Raw genomic sequence first — 15134 nt, 5'->3', positions numbered from 1 at the left:
ATGACATTAGCCTCTGTTGCCCGGGCAACACATACTACAGTGGTCTATGATGCTTCTGTTTTCAATCATTAAAATAAATGTTCCTCACAAATACATTTTCGTTGTAGGATTTATTATGACATTACATTACAAGTAAACGATTTGTGGGTGAAATTATCATTACCTGTGGTTTCAAACCAGTGTTGCTCACTGAAACGCTGTAGCCTACGCGAGACACTACCAAAACATCTAACTACAGCTGTAGGAAGTCAAACGGCGACAGAACATGTTCGGCACTCCCCTTACTTAAATCAAAAATCTATCTAACTACTAACCTTAACTTCATTGCCACAGCCTAAACTTTGTCAATCTGTTCATGAAAATAATTAATTTCAGCCTAAACCGTACAAGGGAACCTTAAATCCAATTCAACCAACGCAATCGCTACCAAGACGAACACAGCAGTAGTCTAGTACTGTACCGTAGTAGTACAATTTACCGGGGCAGCTTCTCCACACAGGGCTATATCGCACTTGGCGTTGTTACTGACAATGATCGCTACCAGTGAGCTTTTTATGAAAGCGATTTTCCACTAAATAAATGTCAAGCTTATTTACGTTTTTGGGGGCATATTTTCAGTAGCAGATGGTACTGTTTGAATCGCGATTCCATCTTCTACTGCCGGTAACGTCGTAGAATAATCTTCAAAGGGGGTTCTTTATTCATGAATGAATGCAATATGAGTAGGCTAAATTCCTTAAAATATCACGAGAAGGGAAAAACTTAAAAGGACGTTTAAGTCATAGAGATTAGGTGAATTTTTACACCGGTCTGCCAAATGTATTCGTTTTGATTCAACGATGAGGCTGCCTCTTGCAGGTGAAATAAGACATCTATTTCATTCTACACTTCACTCGTATTTTCAGTTGTAAATGAGTAGCAAAAAAAAAAATGCTTTTAAATCTATGTAATCTTTATAAATAATAAGTATGCATTTTTATATAAAGTATACAGAAATATCAGTTGTAAAAATGTCATTCAAAAACGGACCCCTGTGCAACCGACGCAAGCAAGCACACCCTACAATTTCCCCAGAAATTGTACCCTCTCTAGTTTTGTTTACTGTTTGTATAGTAAACAAATGGGTGGCTTCTTAACAGTGGGGAAGTGAATGAAGTGCCTTTTTGTTGTTGGGTAAATTTGTAGGGAATTAAATTGATATATACTGTATAATCAAGGGGCATCTCGGAAACCGTTGCACAGATTAGATTTAGTGAGTTCATTTGTTTTTAAGTCTTACGGGGAAAATCTACAGCCCTATCGAGTAAATACAAATTTTCATTCAGCATTCAACAGCTCAGTTCATGTTGCGAATAGGTGACTATGGCAAGATTCACCTTTAACATAGTGACTATGATATGTGTAGCTAGTTTCTGATACATTACATCAAAGCTAACAATTCTACTGTCATGTTTTCCCCAGCTCAGTAGGGGTCTGAATAGCGTGGGGTCTGTCGTCACACAACAGCACCAGTAGAGGGAGCCCTACCCCAACATCGTGTTGAATCGCACTTCTTAATTCCCTGGATACCTTAGGATCTTTTACAAAGTCACTGCAAGTCAGTAAAGCAGAGAGGGGAGTGTGTCCTGATGAGAATGAGACGATGCCCTGAGCTTGATCTGCATGTAGCGAGTCAGGTGGCTGAGTGGTAAGGGAGTCGGGCTAGTAATCTGAAGGATACCGGTTCGATTCCCGGCTGTGCCAAATGACGTTGTGTCCTTGGGCAAGGCACTTCACCCTACTTGCCTCAGGGGGAATGTCCCTGTACTTACTGTAAGTCGCTCTGGATAAGAGCGTCTGCTAAATGACTAAATGTAAAATGTAATGTTCTCATGAACTCTGTTAAACAAACCAAATGTCTCAGCTTGACAGCTAAAGTAGTGTTTGGACTTTACGACTTCCCCCATTACGACATCACGACTTCCCCCGACAAGACACACACAGGGGAATCTCATCCACTACATACCAATCTATACATGTCGATTTACACTGTACTGTGTCTCATGTGCCAGCGATGATGGTCTTTTAATATTTTCTATGTTCTGTCCTCTGCACTCTCACTGTTTAGGTTCCGAGTCATAGATGTGGACATCCATCCATAGTTTAATGTAATTGAATGTCCCAGAATAACCCACTGATTGGACAATAAGATGGTATCATAGAAAACAGGAAGTAGAGGTTGTTGATTTTCTTCAAAGATGGCTGGATAGCAACATTATGATGAGGATGGGTATTTATATCCCATTCTTACCGTGTCTTAAAATGCTGTTATTATGGGCTGGTTTCCTGGAAACAATCTCAGTGTAATGAGAATCACTTGAAAATTACTTATATTTTCTTGACTTATTCCTATGTTCTAGGCTTGGCTTAATATGGTGAACTGGTCTCACCGGTTCTGAAGGGCTACGGAGAGTTTAGAGGAGGTCCAGATGGGGTCATACTCTACCGTACCACCCTAGCTTCACCATGGCATGGTCTTCAGTTTCCTGTCTGGAAACAGAAAGTCCTAGACATGTCTGCTTTAAGTATGAGTCCTACACGTGTCATACCTGTGTCATACTGTATATACTATCACAGAATGCTCCATTTATGATGTACTGTAAATAACTGAACTGTTGTGTCCACGGTGTTAGTGTCGTCGTCTCGGAGTCTTCTAATGAACCTGAGGAAGTGTGAGGCTTTGTGTACAACAGTTTATTCATAAGAAAGATTTAGTATCTTTTTTCCCCTGATAAATGAAACTATTTGCAATGTTGGAATACCATCCAACATTGAGTATATTTAATGTGGAAAAACAGAAAACACCAAGGTAGTAGAGCAGTGGGCACATCCTGTGGAGTCCTAATCAGTAGTACACTTTCCTAAAAATACCTCCTTGCGAGGATCACAATGGGTAGTCACTCTCAGCTAAACTTAAACATCTTGTCATATATGGATATACGTTAGTCGAAAATGTGCATTAAATGGAACTTTATCAGACATGGCAGGAAATCAAAACTAAAAACATGACAGAGCAATGCGACTTCTAATAAAGTCTAGTACATGTACGATTGCTTTTGTTCTTCTGTCACAGTTCAGATTCAGAGGCACAGATAAAACAGTCATAGAGTTGTACACATACACACCAGGTGGCGCACTAATCACACACTCATCCTTTAAGTAAGTACACTCAGTGGTCCTTTAGTAGGCTCATCGCTAGGCCAAGTCTAGACTACATACTGAATGAGAGAGAGTCTGTTGACAGGAAACTCTGGACAGTCTCAGTCCTCTTCGTCATAGTAGCGGTTCCTCTTGATCATGTCCTCCACGGACACCTCGTCTCGCTCCTCCTCCCTGGCCTCCTCGCCATCCCAGAAGCCCACATCCTGGGACAAGGCCGTGACGGTCTCTCCCACCGGCTCTGGAGACGAGGAGGTGGCCTGGTGGTCCAGAGATGACAACTCCTCCTCTTCTCCCTCCTCTTCCTCCTCCTCCTCCCCTGCTTCCTCTCTTCCCTCCATCTCCTCCTCCTCACCCTCCATCTCCTCCCCCTCGCCTTCCCCTTCCGGCTCCTGTTCCGGCTCTCCTCCCAGAGCCTCCTGGTCCTCCTCCTCCAGGCGAGGGTCACCACCCTCCTCCTCGGAGCCACTCTGGATGTCCAGCGAGCTGTCGTTGGTGGGCGTCGCCCCATCAGGTGATTGGCTGCTCGGCTGCAGCTCCATGCTTTGGGGTTCCGGGCTGGCCTGTCTGTCATCCATGGACGGCCAATCGCAGGGAGGGCTGGTCCGTTTGGGTGGAGGGGTGGGGTTACTGTTAGGACTGGCCAATGAGAAGGGCATGCTGCGCTCTTTGAGGGAGGCGCTTCTACACAGCCGGCTGGTTTCGGGGGTCTCGTTCCAGGATGGGGACTCTTCCTCTGGGGGCCACTTGGCACGGGCAGGCTTGGAGGCCTCTCCTTCACTGCCGGGGCTGGTCCCCGGGGCCCCTTCCTCAGCCTCAGAGCGTGGGGGCCAGGTGATCTTCAGCCGGCGTGTCTCCGCGGGTCGCTCTGCCTTCTCTGCTGAGCCCTGGCCCAGGGTCTCGAGGCTGGCTGTCAGGATGTTGACCTTGGCTATGGGAGACTCCTCGACGGTGGGGCTGGTCAGCTGCTCTAAGGGGGTCGGGGACTTGGCCGGGGCCGGACCCTCACCAGCCTCGCCTCTCGTCTCCCACAGCTCCTTGTGAGGTCGCAGACCGAAACCTTCATCATAATTGCCCTTGGCCTTGAACAGCTGACAAAAATGGGGCTTGCAATAGACGTGGCTATGCAGAGAGGCGTAGTTCCCCAAGCTGAACACCAGAGGGAGACAAAGGGGACATACCGAGTCAGTAAGATCTCTGTGGACAAGTGAGGGAGTAGATGAGAGAGTCGACGCAGGAGCAGGAACATGTGGTGGTGTGTCAGCATGTCTGTGTGTGGCCTCACCTGAGCTTGGTGTTGCAGTGGGAGCAGCGGAAGCAGGTTGTGTGGTACACCTGTTGGTTGGCCACCAGGCGCTCCAGTGGGTACACCGTCTTCAGACACGACACACAGCTCTCCTGAACAGGCAGGCGGAAGCCCTTCACATGCAACACACACACACACACACAAATTAAGTAGTCAGCACATGATTGTCACAGGGAAAATGGTTGTCAATGTCGTTTAAATGATGGCTGGATGCCAAAATGGCAGTTCCAGGATGAGGACAATGAGAGAGGGGAGGAGGGGGGAGAGGAGGGGGATGAGGGGTACTGACCCTGGGGATCTTGGCCTGAGCAGGTTCTCTCTGGCTGGAGGACACTGATGTCCCAGTACCAGAACCAGCTAGGAGAAGAGACAAGGATGAGACTCCCAAAACTAGCCATGTCCATACAAATGAATACATGTTCAAACCATAATATACTAAGAGCATGATATGTTTGATTCTGTGTAAAGGATACCAAATACACGTTGCCCGTGAAAATAGCACAAGACTAAGCTGCATTGGGGGAACACTTTGTCTGAATAAGACAGTAGAGAGAGCAGAGAGCTATACCGTTGCTGTCTGAGGTGGAACCTTTCCTGCTGTTGGGCTCCGAGTCTGGACCAGGAGGAACGTTCTCCTTCTGTTTGCCTCGCAGATCCGAGTCCAGCTGGTCACTCTGAGAAGGTGAGAGAGAGATAGAGATAGAGAGAGAGAGAGAGAGAGAGAGAGTGTGAGAGTCCATGTCTCTGGAGACCATGTCCCTGGGAAGTAACGGGACAGTTCTGACACTCACACTGATGGAGGTGGACATCACTTCCTGTTTGGACACTGCCGCCTGGTACAGAGCCATCCTGTCTCTTAGGGTTGTGCTCTCCAGCAGCCCTGCGTCCGCTGGGACACACACACACACACAGAGAAACATGTCAAGGTAGGGTTGACTTTTGGACAGAAGTTGGTCTAACCCCTAGCCTAGGTCCTGTACGGTGGAAGAGTAACAGGAACTCACATCCTCAAAAGATCTAAAAAGAAAACATCACTTTTACTGTTGCTGACGTGTCGAAACCAGCCTCATCAGTAGAGAATAAACTGTACCGATCCAGTAATAGGAAGCTGTGTGTGTGTGTGTGGTCCTGTACCTCTGTCTCCCAGTAAATGCTCCATGTTGTCAGTGGTGCCTTGGTTCCCTCCACTCCTTCCGGTCTCTCGGGTCACCTGAACACAACATAGCACACAGCCAGGTTAGTTTTCCCTCTGCTACCCACATCCAGAATGCCACACTACCAGGGCACCAGACGTGAAGGAAGAAACGAGTGAGAAAGGGAGAGAGAGAGAGAGAGGTGTGTGTTTGTCTTGTCCAGCCCAATCTAATCCCATAATAAGCTCAGCAAGCCAGAGCCTGAGACAAACTCCCCGTCTGTCCATGCTGTCCAGCCAGGAGACACACACACACAATGTGCCTGGTCAAATGAGTCGTTGGAAATCAACTAAATTGATGAAGTTCAGCTGACTGACCGTCAGACCGCACCGAGGGTTGAAGAGACGAGCCAGCCCTCACAACATCACTACTGGACGCCAGGGAGGAAGCAGCTAGCTAGCATGAACAGTAACTAGCACAGAAGCAATTTAAGGAACTCGCTAGTGAGTTGGCAAGAGAGCTCGTCGGGTAGTTTCTTGCTGAGGGGCCAGAGAGCTAGCAAAGTACAGGAACTAGCAGAGGAGCTTGCCAAGAACAGGAGGTCACACAGAGAGACAAATTATTCTTGGCTGCTCCAGCACTTGGCCATCTTAACCTGCCTGTATGGTCAGCCCCAGCTCTGGTGTACAGACAGGAGCAGGAAGAGAATAGCGGTAATAGTGGTAAATAACCATGGCGAAAGGGCTGTGAGCAGTGTCAGTAGATCTGCAAACTGAGACCATTTATTTATTCATTCATCAAATAAGCGGCATAAGATGAATAAATAAATAAATAAATCAGTAGCAATCAGTAGCAACTCTGTCCCCCAAAGTGGATAATCTGATAATCCGCAGAGATGGGGGGGAGCCAGGGGCTACTGTATGGGAGGGGCAGAGGAAGGAGGACAGGAGGGGGGGTGCAGCCTCATGGTGTCCTGCTCTATGTCCCCAGGGGGGCGGGGGTGGAGGCGGGTGTCAGGATGTAAACACACAGCCGCCAGGCTCAAGGCTGATCATCGAGCCAGACAAAGGATTCGCTACTAATCTGAGATCCATTTAAACCCCACATCCAGTCAGCCAACCAGCCAGCCGGCTACCCACACTGCACCTACCAAATCCGCCTGGACCCCCCGCTGATGCCACCCTGATCCCTGACCACAACCCTCCAGCCACTCCTCATCAAACACTTACATTGAAATGAATCAGGAACAACAACAACAAGGAGGCATTATGCCAACCTGAGTGCCAGTTAAAACCGAGCATTCGAAAGAAAAACTTGTATGAAAAGCTTTTTGAGGAGACTTTTCTGACAGACCAACAGTTTACCACAGAAAAGTCAACATATACAGTAAATGGACTAGCTAACCCATCAAAGACTTCAATTCAAAGCAGCCCCAAAACCAACAGAGCAGGTTAACCAAACACTGAACAAGATCAACACCAGCACACAGACAACTGACTGTGTCCTGGAGTAGGGTTTGACAACAGAGTTGAACTAGGGTTGAAACAAACAAAGAGTGAATGAAACTGCCTATTTTGTACTGTACCTCAAGCAAAGTCAGGACCTGTACAGTCACACAGAGGAGCAGGCAGGAGATGTTACACAGGAGAGATCAGCAGCATCCTCTATCAGTCCTCTGGGTTCTAGCAACTGTCTAGCTAAAGTAAAACGTTCCTTCGTTCCAGAACCAGTCCTAGCACCAGATTATAGTCTGATTCTTCCACAACCAAAGACAGGAGCGGAAAGCTGGCTTTCTAAGGGGCTTGGGGAGGGGTCTAGCGGGGGAGAGGGGAGAGGCCTGGAGACTCCCGGGGGAGTTTGGTTTTGTTTGAGGCTGGAGACAGACGCTGAGGGAGGGACCAGAAGGGGAGGGGGGGGAGCAGCTGGGAGAAGGATGGGGGCGGTGGGTGGGGACTGGTGGGGGAGTTCGGTCAATTAATTTCCGTGGCTCAGCAAAACAGGGAAGATGAGAAGAAAGAGAGCTAAAGAATGGAAATGCTCGGTGGGGAAAAGAACAGGACAAGAAAGGGAAGAAAAGGAGTGGAGAGGAGAGGCCATGACGGTTCAGCCTGCAGGAACAATGGGGGGATCGGGTGTCAGCTGTCTGAAGTCATATGACACACCTATCCCATGACATCATCATCATTATCATCATGGCCCTGTGGGATATGCTCCCTGGCAGCACAAGGAGAGGAGATGAGAGGAGGGGAAGAGAGGAACGGGGTCAAAAAACATTTCGCTGTGAGTCTGGCTCATCCCAGAGTGTTCAGTGTGTGCAGCATGCGGAGGTCTTGGTGTACAGTCTGTCCTGAAGTGATGCAAGTCGAGCTGCTCCGCCCATGTGACCAGCAGCATGACTAAGTGCTGGAGGGCCCTGACGCTCTCAGAACAAGCAGAACATTCTTCGGCCTGGGAGACCATCACACAGACCTCCCTGTTTGAACCAGGACCATGGAGGATCTGTTCAGTCAGGCTTCAAAACACATGTCTTTAAAACTGGGGCCCAGAGCGGTTCCTGCTTGGTCAGTAAAAGGTAGTGGACCTGCTCAGGGATGTGCTGCTCATGAAAACAAAAGCCCCAGTCACTGTACAAGACTGCTAACATGCGTCACCTGATTCACCAGACCCAACACTGAAAACCTCCCTGTACTCCAGATGAGGGCGTGACATTCCATTGGTGTCAATTGAAGGACTATGTAATTATGGTTTCACTTACAACAGCTGAGATGGTTCCAAGCAGTTCAAGAAGGAAATGCATTATTTTGAGCCTGCCTATTTGGAATGATGAAATACAAATTTGAAGACCTCCAGACGGTAGCCTAATAAGAACTGTTCCTATGCCTCTACATAATTGTTGTACTATTGCTGTATAGCAACATGGTAGTTCATTTATCATACAGTTACCACCGTTTCTAATCGCTGTAAGTTAGTATGCATGGTTGAAACCAGTTCCTTGTCAAAGTGACTTACTTTGTTGGCTACGTTTTCTCCCTTCTCAAACATCATCTTGAGGCTGGTGAGGGGAATGCTGGGCTTCTCAGACACTGGTGAGTCTGCGTCTGTCTGCGGCCCTCCCTCCATGTCAGGCTTGGGCTCACTGCCGGGCCGGGGCTCACTGCAGGGGTGGGGCTGGCCTGGGCTGGGGACCTGGGCCTCTGGCTGAGCTGGGTGGGACTGTGGGGCCTGGGACTGGAGATGGACCTGAGCTTGGGACTGAGTGTTGGGAGTCGGGGTACAGGCCAGGGCTGCAGGCTGCTCCCACTGTTTCTTCAGCACACTCAGATTCCCCCGACGCAGCGTCTGGGTCTCCACAGCCTGGAGGAAGAACCAGCCCGCTTAGTCACACTCCACACATTCATCATGCATGCACAACCTGAACTGCTAAATGACTGACTAACTGGCTCTCACAATTCATTTTGAACACGGACAAAAATGATTAGATTAAGGTGGAATATGGAAAATACTCCAAAAGGTAAAGATGACATTGCTCTGGATGAACTGTGACAGGAACACAGTAAAGCTAAGCACTATTTTATACGATTAGCACCACAAAGGGAAGTCAGGAAAACAAAGCAGGGTACAGATAGCTCACAAACGCACCCAAACACAGAACAAGTCAAAATTTAGCACAATTTTGTACGAATTATTGGTAACAAAATATCTAATATCTGTAGTAGACAGTCTTTCTTACAAGTCATTCAAAGCAGACCACAACAGTTATCCCAACATGGCACTTTAACCAAAATCATAAAAGGAAAGAAAATCTAAAGGAAAGAAAGCAAAGTCTAAAGAAAGTAGCAGGAAGAGGTGGAAATATTGATGTGAGATAAAGACCTGCAGATGCTCCTGCTCTACCTTCTGTCTGGAGGTCAAGAGAGAAAAGAGCCTGTCACCCTGGAGGACCTGATGGCAGGCAGCTTGAAAAGTTACAAGCTGTCCTAGATGTGAGCCTTAAGACCAGTCCAGAGCAGGGGGGAGGGAGAGAGGGAGGGAGGGAGAGAGGACGTGAGCGAGAGACCACCCCTATAATCAGACAGAACCACACAAAGGAAGAAGGAAAGAGAGAGAATCAGAAAAGAAGAAAGAGAAAGTCACTGTAAATGTAAAGAACTGGTTCTATGCCAGTCCTCCTGTTTTTCCGGAGAAGATATATTTGTCTCTCACTAGTTACCAAACAAGGCGCTGGTTTAACACTACAAGGACTTGGTCCAGGTACAACAGTTCCATCTCTGTATGATAGAGCAGTCTGATCTTCTAGTGAAATACCGACTTGTGTTAAACACTCATGCACCCCCAGCCTGGCCGACCCCCACCCTCCCTCTCCTCCTGTATCTGAGGTGTCTCTAGTCTATCGTCTTTCAAACGTAGACATGGCGTCACGTACCTGGGATCAGGACGAGGCTTGATAAACGCTAACTAGCTACCGTCTCCTACTGTTTGATAAATCAGCGATTCGCCCAAACTGCCCCCGGTCTGTTGAACCACCACCCTGCAGTGTCCCTGGGCTGGGGCTGGGCTCCGAGGAGGGGGGGTCTTACACGGAAGTCCTTCCTGACCACACAGGAGGCAGCTCTGCTCTGCCTTGGCCCTGGGCAACTCTATAGATGCTGTGTTCAAAGACTAGTGCACAGTATTACCCTCAGATTAAAGAGTCTAAATAAAGGATTAAAGCTTTGCTAGCTTCAGAGTGCAACAAGTAGACAGGCATGGCTGGGAAGTTACCACTGTGTGAGCTGGGCATGCGTACACACACACACACGCACTGAGTACGAGTTGGTGTAAATGACTCGCTTGGTGAAAAGGGCTCGACGCTGGCCCTCAGCGTCGAGCCCTTTTCACCAAGCGAGTCATTTACACCAACTCGTACTCAGTGCGTGTGTGTGTGTGTACGCATGCCCAGGTGGAACGACAGACACGCCTCGTCACACGGGCCGCTTAGACCCAGGCACAGGCGGTACGTCAGGGGTAGGTTATGTAGGTCATGGACGCAGGTGAAGCAGAGTTTAAAGGGCAGTCAAGGTTTGATACTCACGGTTTTCTTCCTCTCTGAGCTCCCCTCCTCGGCGGCCATCTTGTACCTGAGCAGAGGACAGGAGAGGATGGGGAAGAGGATCAGGAGAGATGGAAGGACGAGAGAGGAGATGGATGAGGGGAAGGGGAGACGGAAGAGGAAAGAAGAGATGGATGAAGAGAGGCAAGAGGCATAAGGAGAGGGAAGGTCAGTGGACGAGTTCATAACATAGACAATTAGTCTGGGTGGAAATATAACTTCTGCTTCCTGTCACCCTCTCTCTAGCCTCTTAAAACTCCACTGAGGCTACAAAGGGGTTATGATCGGACTGGACCAGAGATGAAATTACACACAGACTTTTGGCTAGGAACATTCTTAGGTTTTCTCACAGAATCCATTCATATAGAAACAGAACACTGACTCCTGGTGGTCAAACAATATATTAACTTCACTCTAAATATACAAACATAAGTCTTGTCTTGTAAGACACAAGACTGGACAAGACTGGACAGTCAGACACTGAAGATGTGATTTGACAGTGAGATTGCTGAGATAGGGAAAGTCAACACACATGGAACAGGAGAAACTGTTTTTTGATGTTATGACTAAACATGATTATATGAAATATATGGAACCAGCTAAATGTGAAGCCGAGAGGACATATGAGGGTAGAATGTATCTAGTCAAATTAATTGCAGATAAGGGAATCCAGCCAGCCAGCCAGCCAGTGTATGAGAGAGATGTTTACCTGGAGAAGCGCTCTGCAATGGCGTTGTTCTTGCCTCTGGAGCCAACAATGGACATCTCCTTGGCTGTGACCCTGAGGGACTGAGACGCCCACTGCTTACGGCTGAACGGAGCTACGGCCATCTGGATTGTCTGTCTTGTCTTGTCTGTCTGTCTGTCTGTCTGTCTGAAAGAGGAGAATATATTACACAATAAGCTTGATGACAAGTCGCTGGCTTACTGGCAACTTACTATGGTTCCCAAATTTGAATCCATGATAAATTATAATAAGTATTACTAATCCAATCTATGTAATCCAGGTACTTTCTGGGGTGTGTAACAGTGAATGACTCAGCAAGGTGAGTAACCAAAGCAACATGGAGCAGCTGTTCAGCCAGACCCCTGCCTCATGGAGCCCTCAGGGCAGACACCCCCCCCCCCCTTTCACACACACTCACACGCACACACGCTGCTCTGCTGGTGGCTATGGGATAGCCTCTAGGGTTCTGTTCAAGATGAACTAGATTTTCGACAGAGTCCACTAATGTGCCATTTCCTCTCTGAGACGACTCATCAACCACAGTCTACACACCCTCCTCTCGCTCACGGACTGGAGGGTTCATCCAGAAGACGTCAAAAGATTGATGTCTTGGCTTTCGCAAAAACAAAATGTGTGTATGCCTCAGTGCTCATCTCCTCACCTCCTAAGGAAAATTAAGTGTTACACCTCCCAGATAACACTACTTTCTGAAAAACATGCTTTCGCAACAGGCGTCAAAACCACCCAAATTGTCATTTAGTCAAGCGAACTTTGTGGAGCTCAGACAATCCTCTCCAAATACATACCACTGAGTCTTCACAGTTTCCTCTCTTCTATCGCTCCTTTGCGTCTTCTTGTCCGTCTCTTCCCCTCAGTCTGCTGCCTGCCTGCCACAGTGTGCTTATGGCTGGCTGAAGAAGAGGGAGGGGTCAAATCAAGACTGTGAGAGCATTCACAGCCAATAGCAATGCAGCCTTCACTTTCACCTGACAGGTAGGGACCTGGCCCTACTGCCCACGGCCCCCCCCCCCCCCCTTCTCCTGTAGACCACAGCTGGTGTTTTGCGTAGGTTCATCCCACAGCAGAGTGGTCTACACACAGTACACACAGAGTAGTCCACTGCCGTAGGCTATGAGATAAGACGGAGCAGAGGGGAAATTCCAAAGGATTCCTGGAACTGGAGCGCAGTGACGCAGACATCCTGACTCTCAAAGCTCAAATGCAGAGAGAATATGAGTCATAACCCTTGGTTCTACGTTGTTCGTGTGTGTTGGTTGGGGGTTTGGAATACGTTTTTAAGAGACTAACTGCTGCCATCAGATGAGAAAACGTAACTCAAAAAGAGCTAGCGACCCTCAAGCTGAATGTGCTGACCCTGTATTTGAGCCCTGTTGGATTTGGAGCTCCTGTGTTCTCCCAGGGTGGTTTGAGGCTGAGAAGGCTGGTCGGGTCAGCAGGAATCATCCCCCCATCCTAGTCACATCAGCCATCTAATCCTTACCACATGACCCAGCTTGGCCTCGGCCTGGCCATCTTTGAGCTGAACGCACCTGACACTCTCTCATGCCGCTTACAGAATACTTCAGTGCCAATGAGAATTCCAGAGAGTCAAAAGTGAAAGTCAGCTGTCTCGTTTCTACTTAATTAAAAGTCAGCTACTGTTTGATTAAAATAGGTTCAGCTATAATCTAACACAACCGGTTCTTCTTGTGTCAACATGTTCAATTGGGACATAGCTTTTCAAAGAACAGTAATAACCTGTCTCCTATTAGGCCTGAAAGGGGAGATAATGATTCAACTGGATTTGAAATATCAGAACAGGTGCTAAAAAACACGGGCCCTATGACTCACTCCAACATTGACACAGGCAGATCCTATACAGTATGAAAACCAGAGATTCAGACCGCTGAGACGCATAGCCTAGCCTAACTATTCAGAAGACTAGAGACAGAAAACGGTTAATTGCACTCACGTGTGTTTTAATTAACAAAAGAGAAACTTTAAAGTAGAATAACAGAAGTAGGCCTACTCTTTCTCGAAGTGCTTCGAGGGGAGCCTCGCTCCACCCGGGAAGTGCAGCTCACGCCGGTACGTGAGTTCCAAAAACCACACATTAATTAATCGAAGTCGGACTATAGGCTATTGGTGTGCTGTTTCACCCTCTCTCTCTTTCTCTCTGAACCCTGGAGCGCGGTCGCTGCTGATTAGAGAACGAGTTGCAGCCGTGCGTCTGTCGGCGTTTAAAGTGGCCGTGGAAGGCTGCAAGGCTGGGAGGGCTGCAAGGCTCTGACCCTTTGGAGATGTCAACACATGTACGCAGGTAGAAACATGTCCCGCTAGGCTCATCCACGTTCCAAACATGACATCAGGTGAAAAGAACAGGGTCTTATGATTCACACTATGACGAACACGGATCCCAGACAGATCCCAATCAGCATCCCAGAATGACTCAACACCACCATACGCCTATAATCTTCACTGAATTCAAGTCCAAACTAATGAATATTATAAGCTTCCTCGAAATTTGCAGTGGAGTTATCTGTATCTTGCAAAATACAGATTGTATGGAAAACAGCCTAGGCTGTTTTCCACCTCACCATACAATCTGTATTTTGCAACCTGCCTCACTGCAAATTTCGTAGGTGAAATTAGGTAGGTGATGTAACCTACCTATAGGTACATCACTCTTCAAAATGAAAGTAGGACACAGCCGGCTATTCGCTTCACAGGCATACATGTAGGCTACACCTCTCTCTAGATAAGTGCCTTTGTATTTTTATCTCGATATTCATCTGCAATCTACTGTTCGTTGGTTCATTCTATTTACATTAGGCCCTATGTATGGCACAGGACTGGGACAATTGGAAATCATAAAAGTTCACATCCTCACTAGTGCGGTTTCTCTGTCGGGGTCTTGACAATTGAAGGACGTCCTGTTCTTAACGTTTCCTTACCATGAATATCTTTACAAATATTTGTGAAAGTCAAGTACTAGTTGAGTGATTTCGTAAAGCCACTATGATCAGGTGTCAAAGCACCTGTTGAGGACCTCAAGGAAGTAATGTGGTTGTGTTACCACAAGAGGGCACTAGTGCATTTCAGTCAGGACAGTTGTTTGTATTAAATACTTCTTGCAATGCTATCAGGGTGTTATTTAACATTGCAATTCATTTCACAAACCACTTTAAGAATTCTTTGAATCGGATAGTTTTTCTGTGAATATAAAATATCTAAATAATGGTAATCTGATCTATGGATCTTATTGTGATTATCACACTGTGTGGTTCCAACCTCAGCCATCCATCTGGTTTGTGTCACACCATGTCAAATGCCTCTTCACAGTTCTACTTAAATCCTCACTGTACTAACTCATGGTGTATGACCTGCAATCCAGGAAGAAAAGCAAGAGAGGGAGAGGGTGCACCTCAAATCCCAGCCAGTGATGTTCCCCCTGGCACACCGGGGAGCTGGCTCCACTCCAAAACCCACCATGACAGTCAGATCAGTTATTACTTAGTTTGTACGGTCAGTGTGTTACTAAATACAAGATAGATATGACAGAAGGAATATTTGAAGGTACCTCCTCGGAGATGGGGAATGACGGGGCTTGTTCTGCTAAGAGCAATGCTAAAGAGAATCAGTCAGACAATGATACTGGCCATTGGAAGGTGTCCTCAGCGT

General features: G+C 47.4%; 1 protein-coding gene across 3 annotated transcripts; it reads right to left on the bottom strand.

The window, feature by feature from the left end:
* Positions 1-2717: 2717 nt before the first annotated feature.
* Positions 2718-13631, bottom strand: lima1a (LIM domain and actin binding 1a). 3 transcript variants are annotated; one of them, XM_062458743.1, is made up of 11 exons: positions 13483-13631; positions 12256-12364; positions 11436-11592; positions 10709-10754; positions 8647-8991; positions 5639-5714; positions 5296-5393; positions 5073-5178; positions 4794-4861; positions 4484-4617; positions 2718-4347 (listed from the first exon to the last, which is right to left on the bottom strand). In XM_062458743.1, the coding sequence occupies exons 3-11, from the start codon at positions 11555-11557 to the stop codon at positions 3300-3302; spliced, it is 2043 nt and encodes a 680-aa protein (XP_062314727.1). In that variant the 5' UTR covers positions 11558-11592; positions 12256-12364; positions 13483-13631; the 3' UTR covers positions 2718-3299. The 3 variants fall into 3 exon arrangements, with proteins under 3 accessions (XP_062314727.1, XP_062314728.1, XP_062314729.1); XM_062458744.1 differs by having other exon boundaries at positions 11436-11600; positions 12260-12364; XM_062458745.1 differs by lacking the exon at positions 13483-13631 and having other exon boundaries at positions 11436-11600; positions 12260-12488.
* Positions 13632-15134: the final 1503 nt, after the last annotated feature.

Source organism: Osmerus eperlanus, chromosome 4 (genome assembly GCF_963692335.1).
Source record: "Osmerus eperlanus chromosome 4, fOsmEpe2.1, whole genome shotgun sequence".
NCBI classification, from domain to species: Eukaryota; Metazoa; Chordata; class Actinopteri; order Osmeriformes; family Osmeridae; genus Osmerus; species Osmerus eperlanus.
This window is presented reverse-complemented; position numbering and strand designations above follow the sequence as displayed.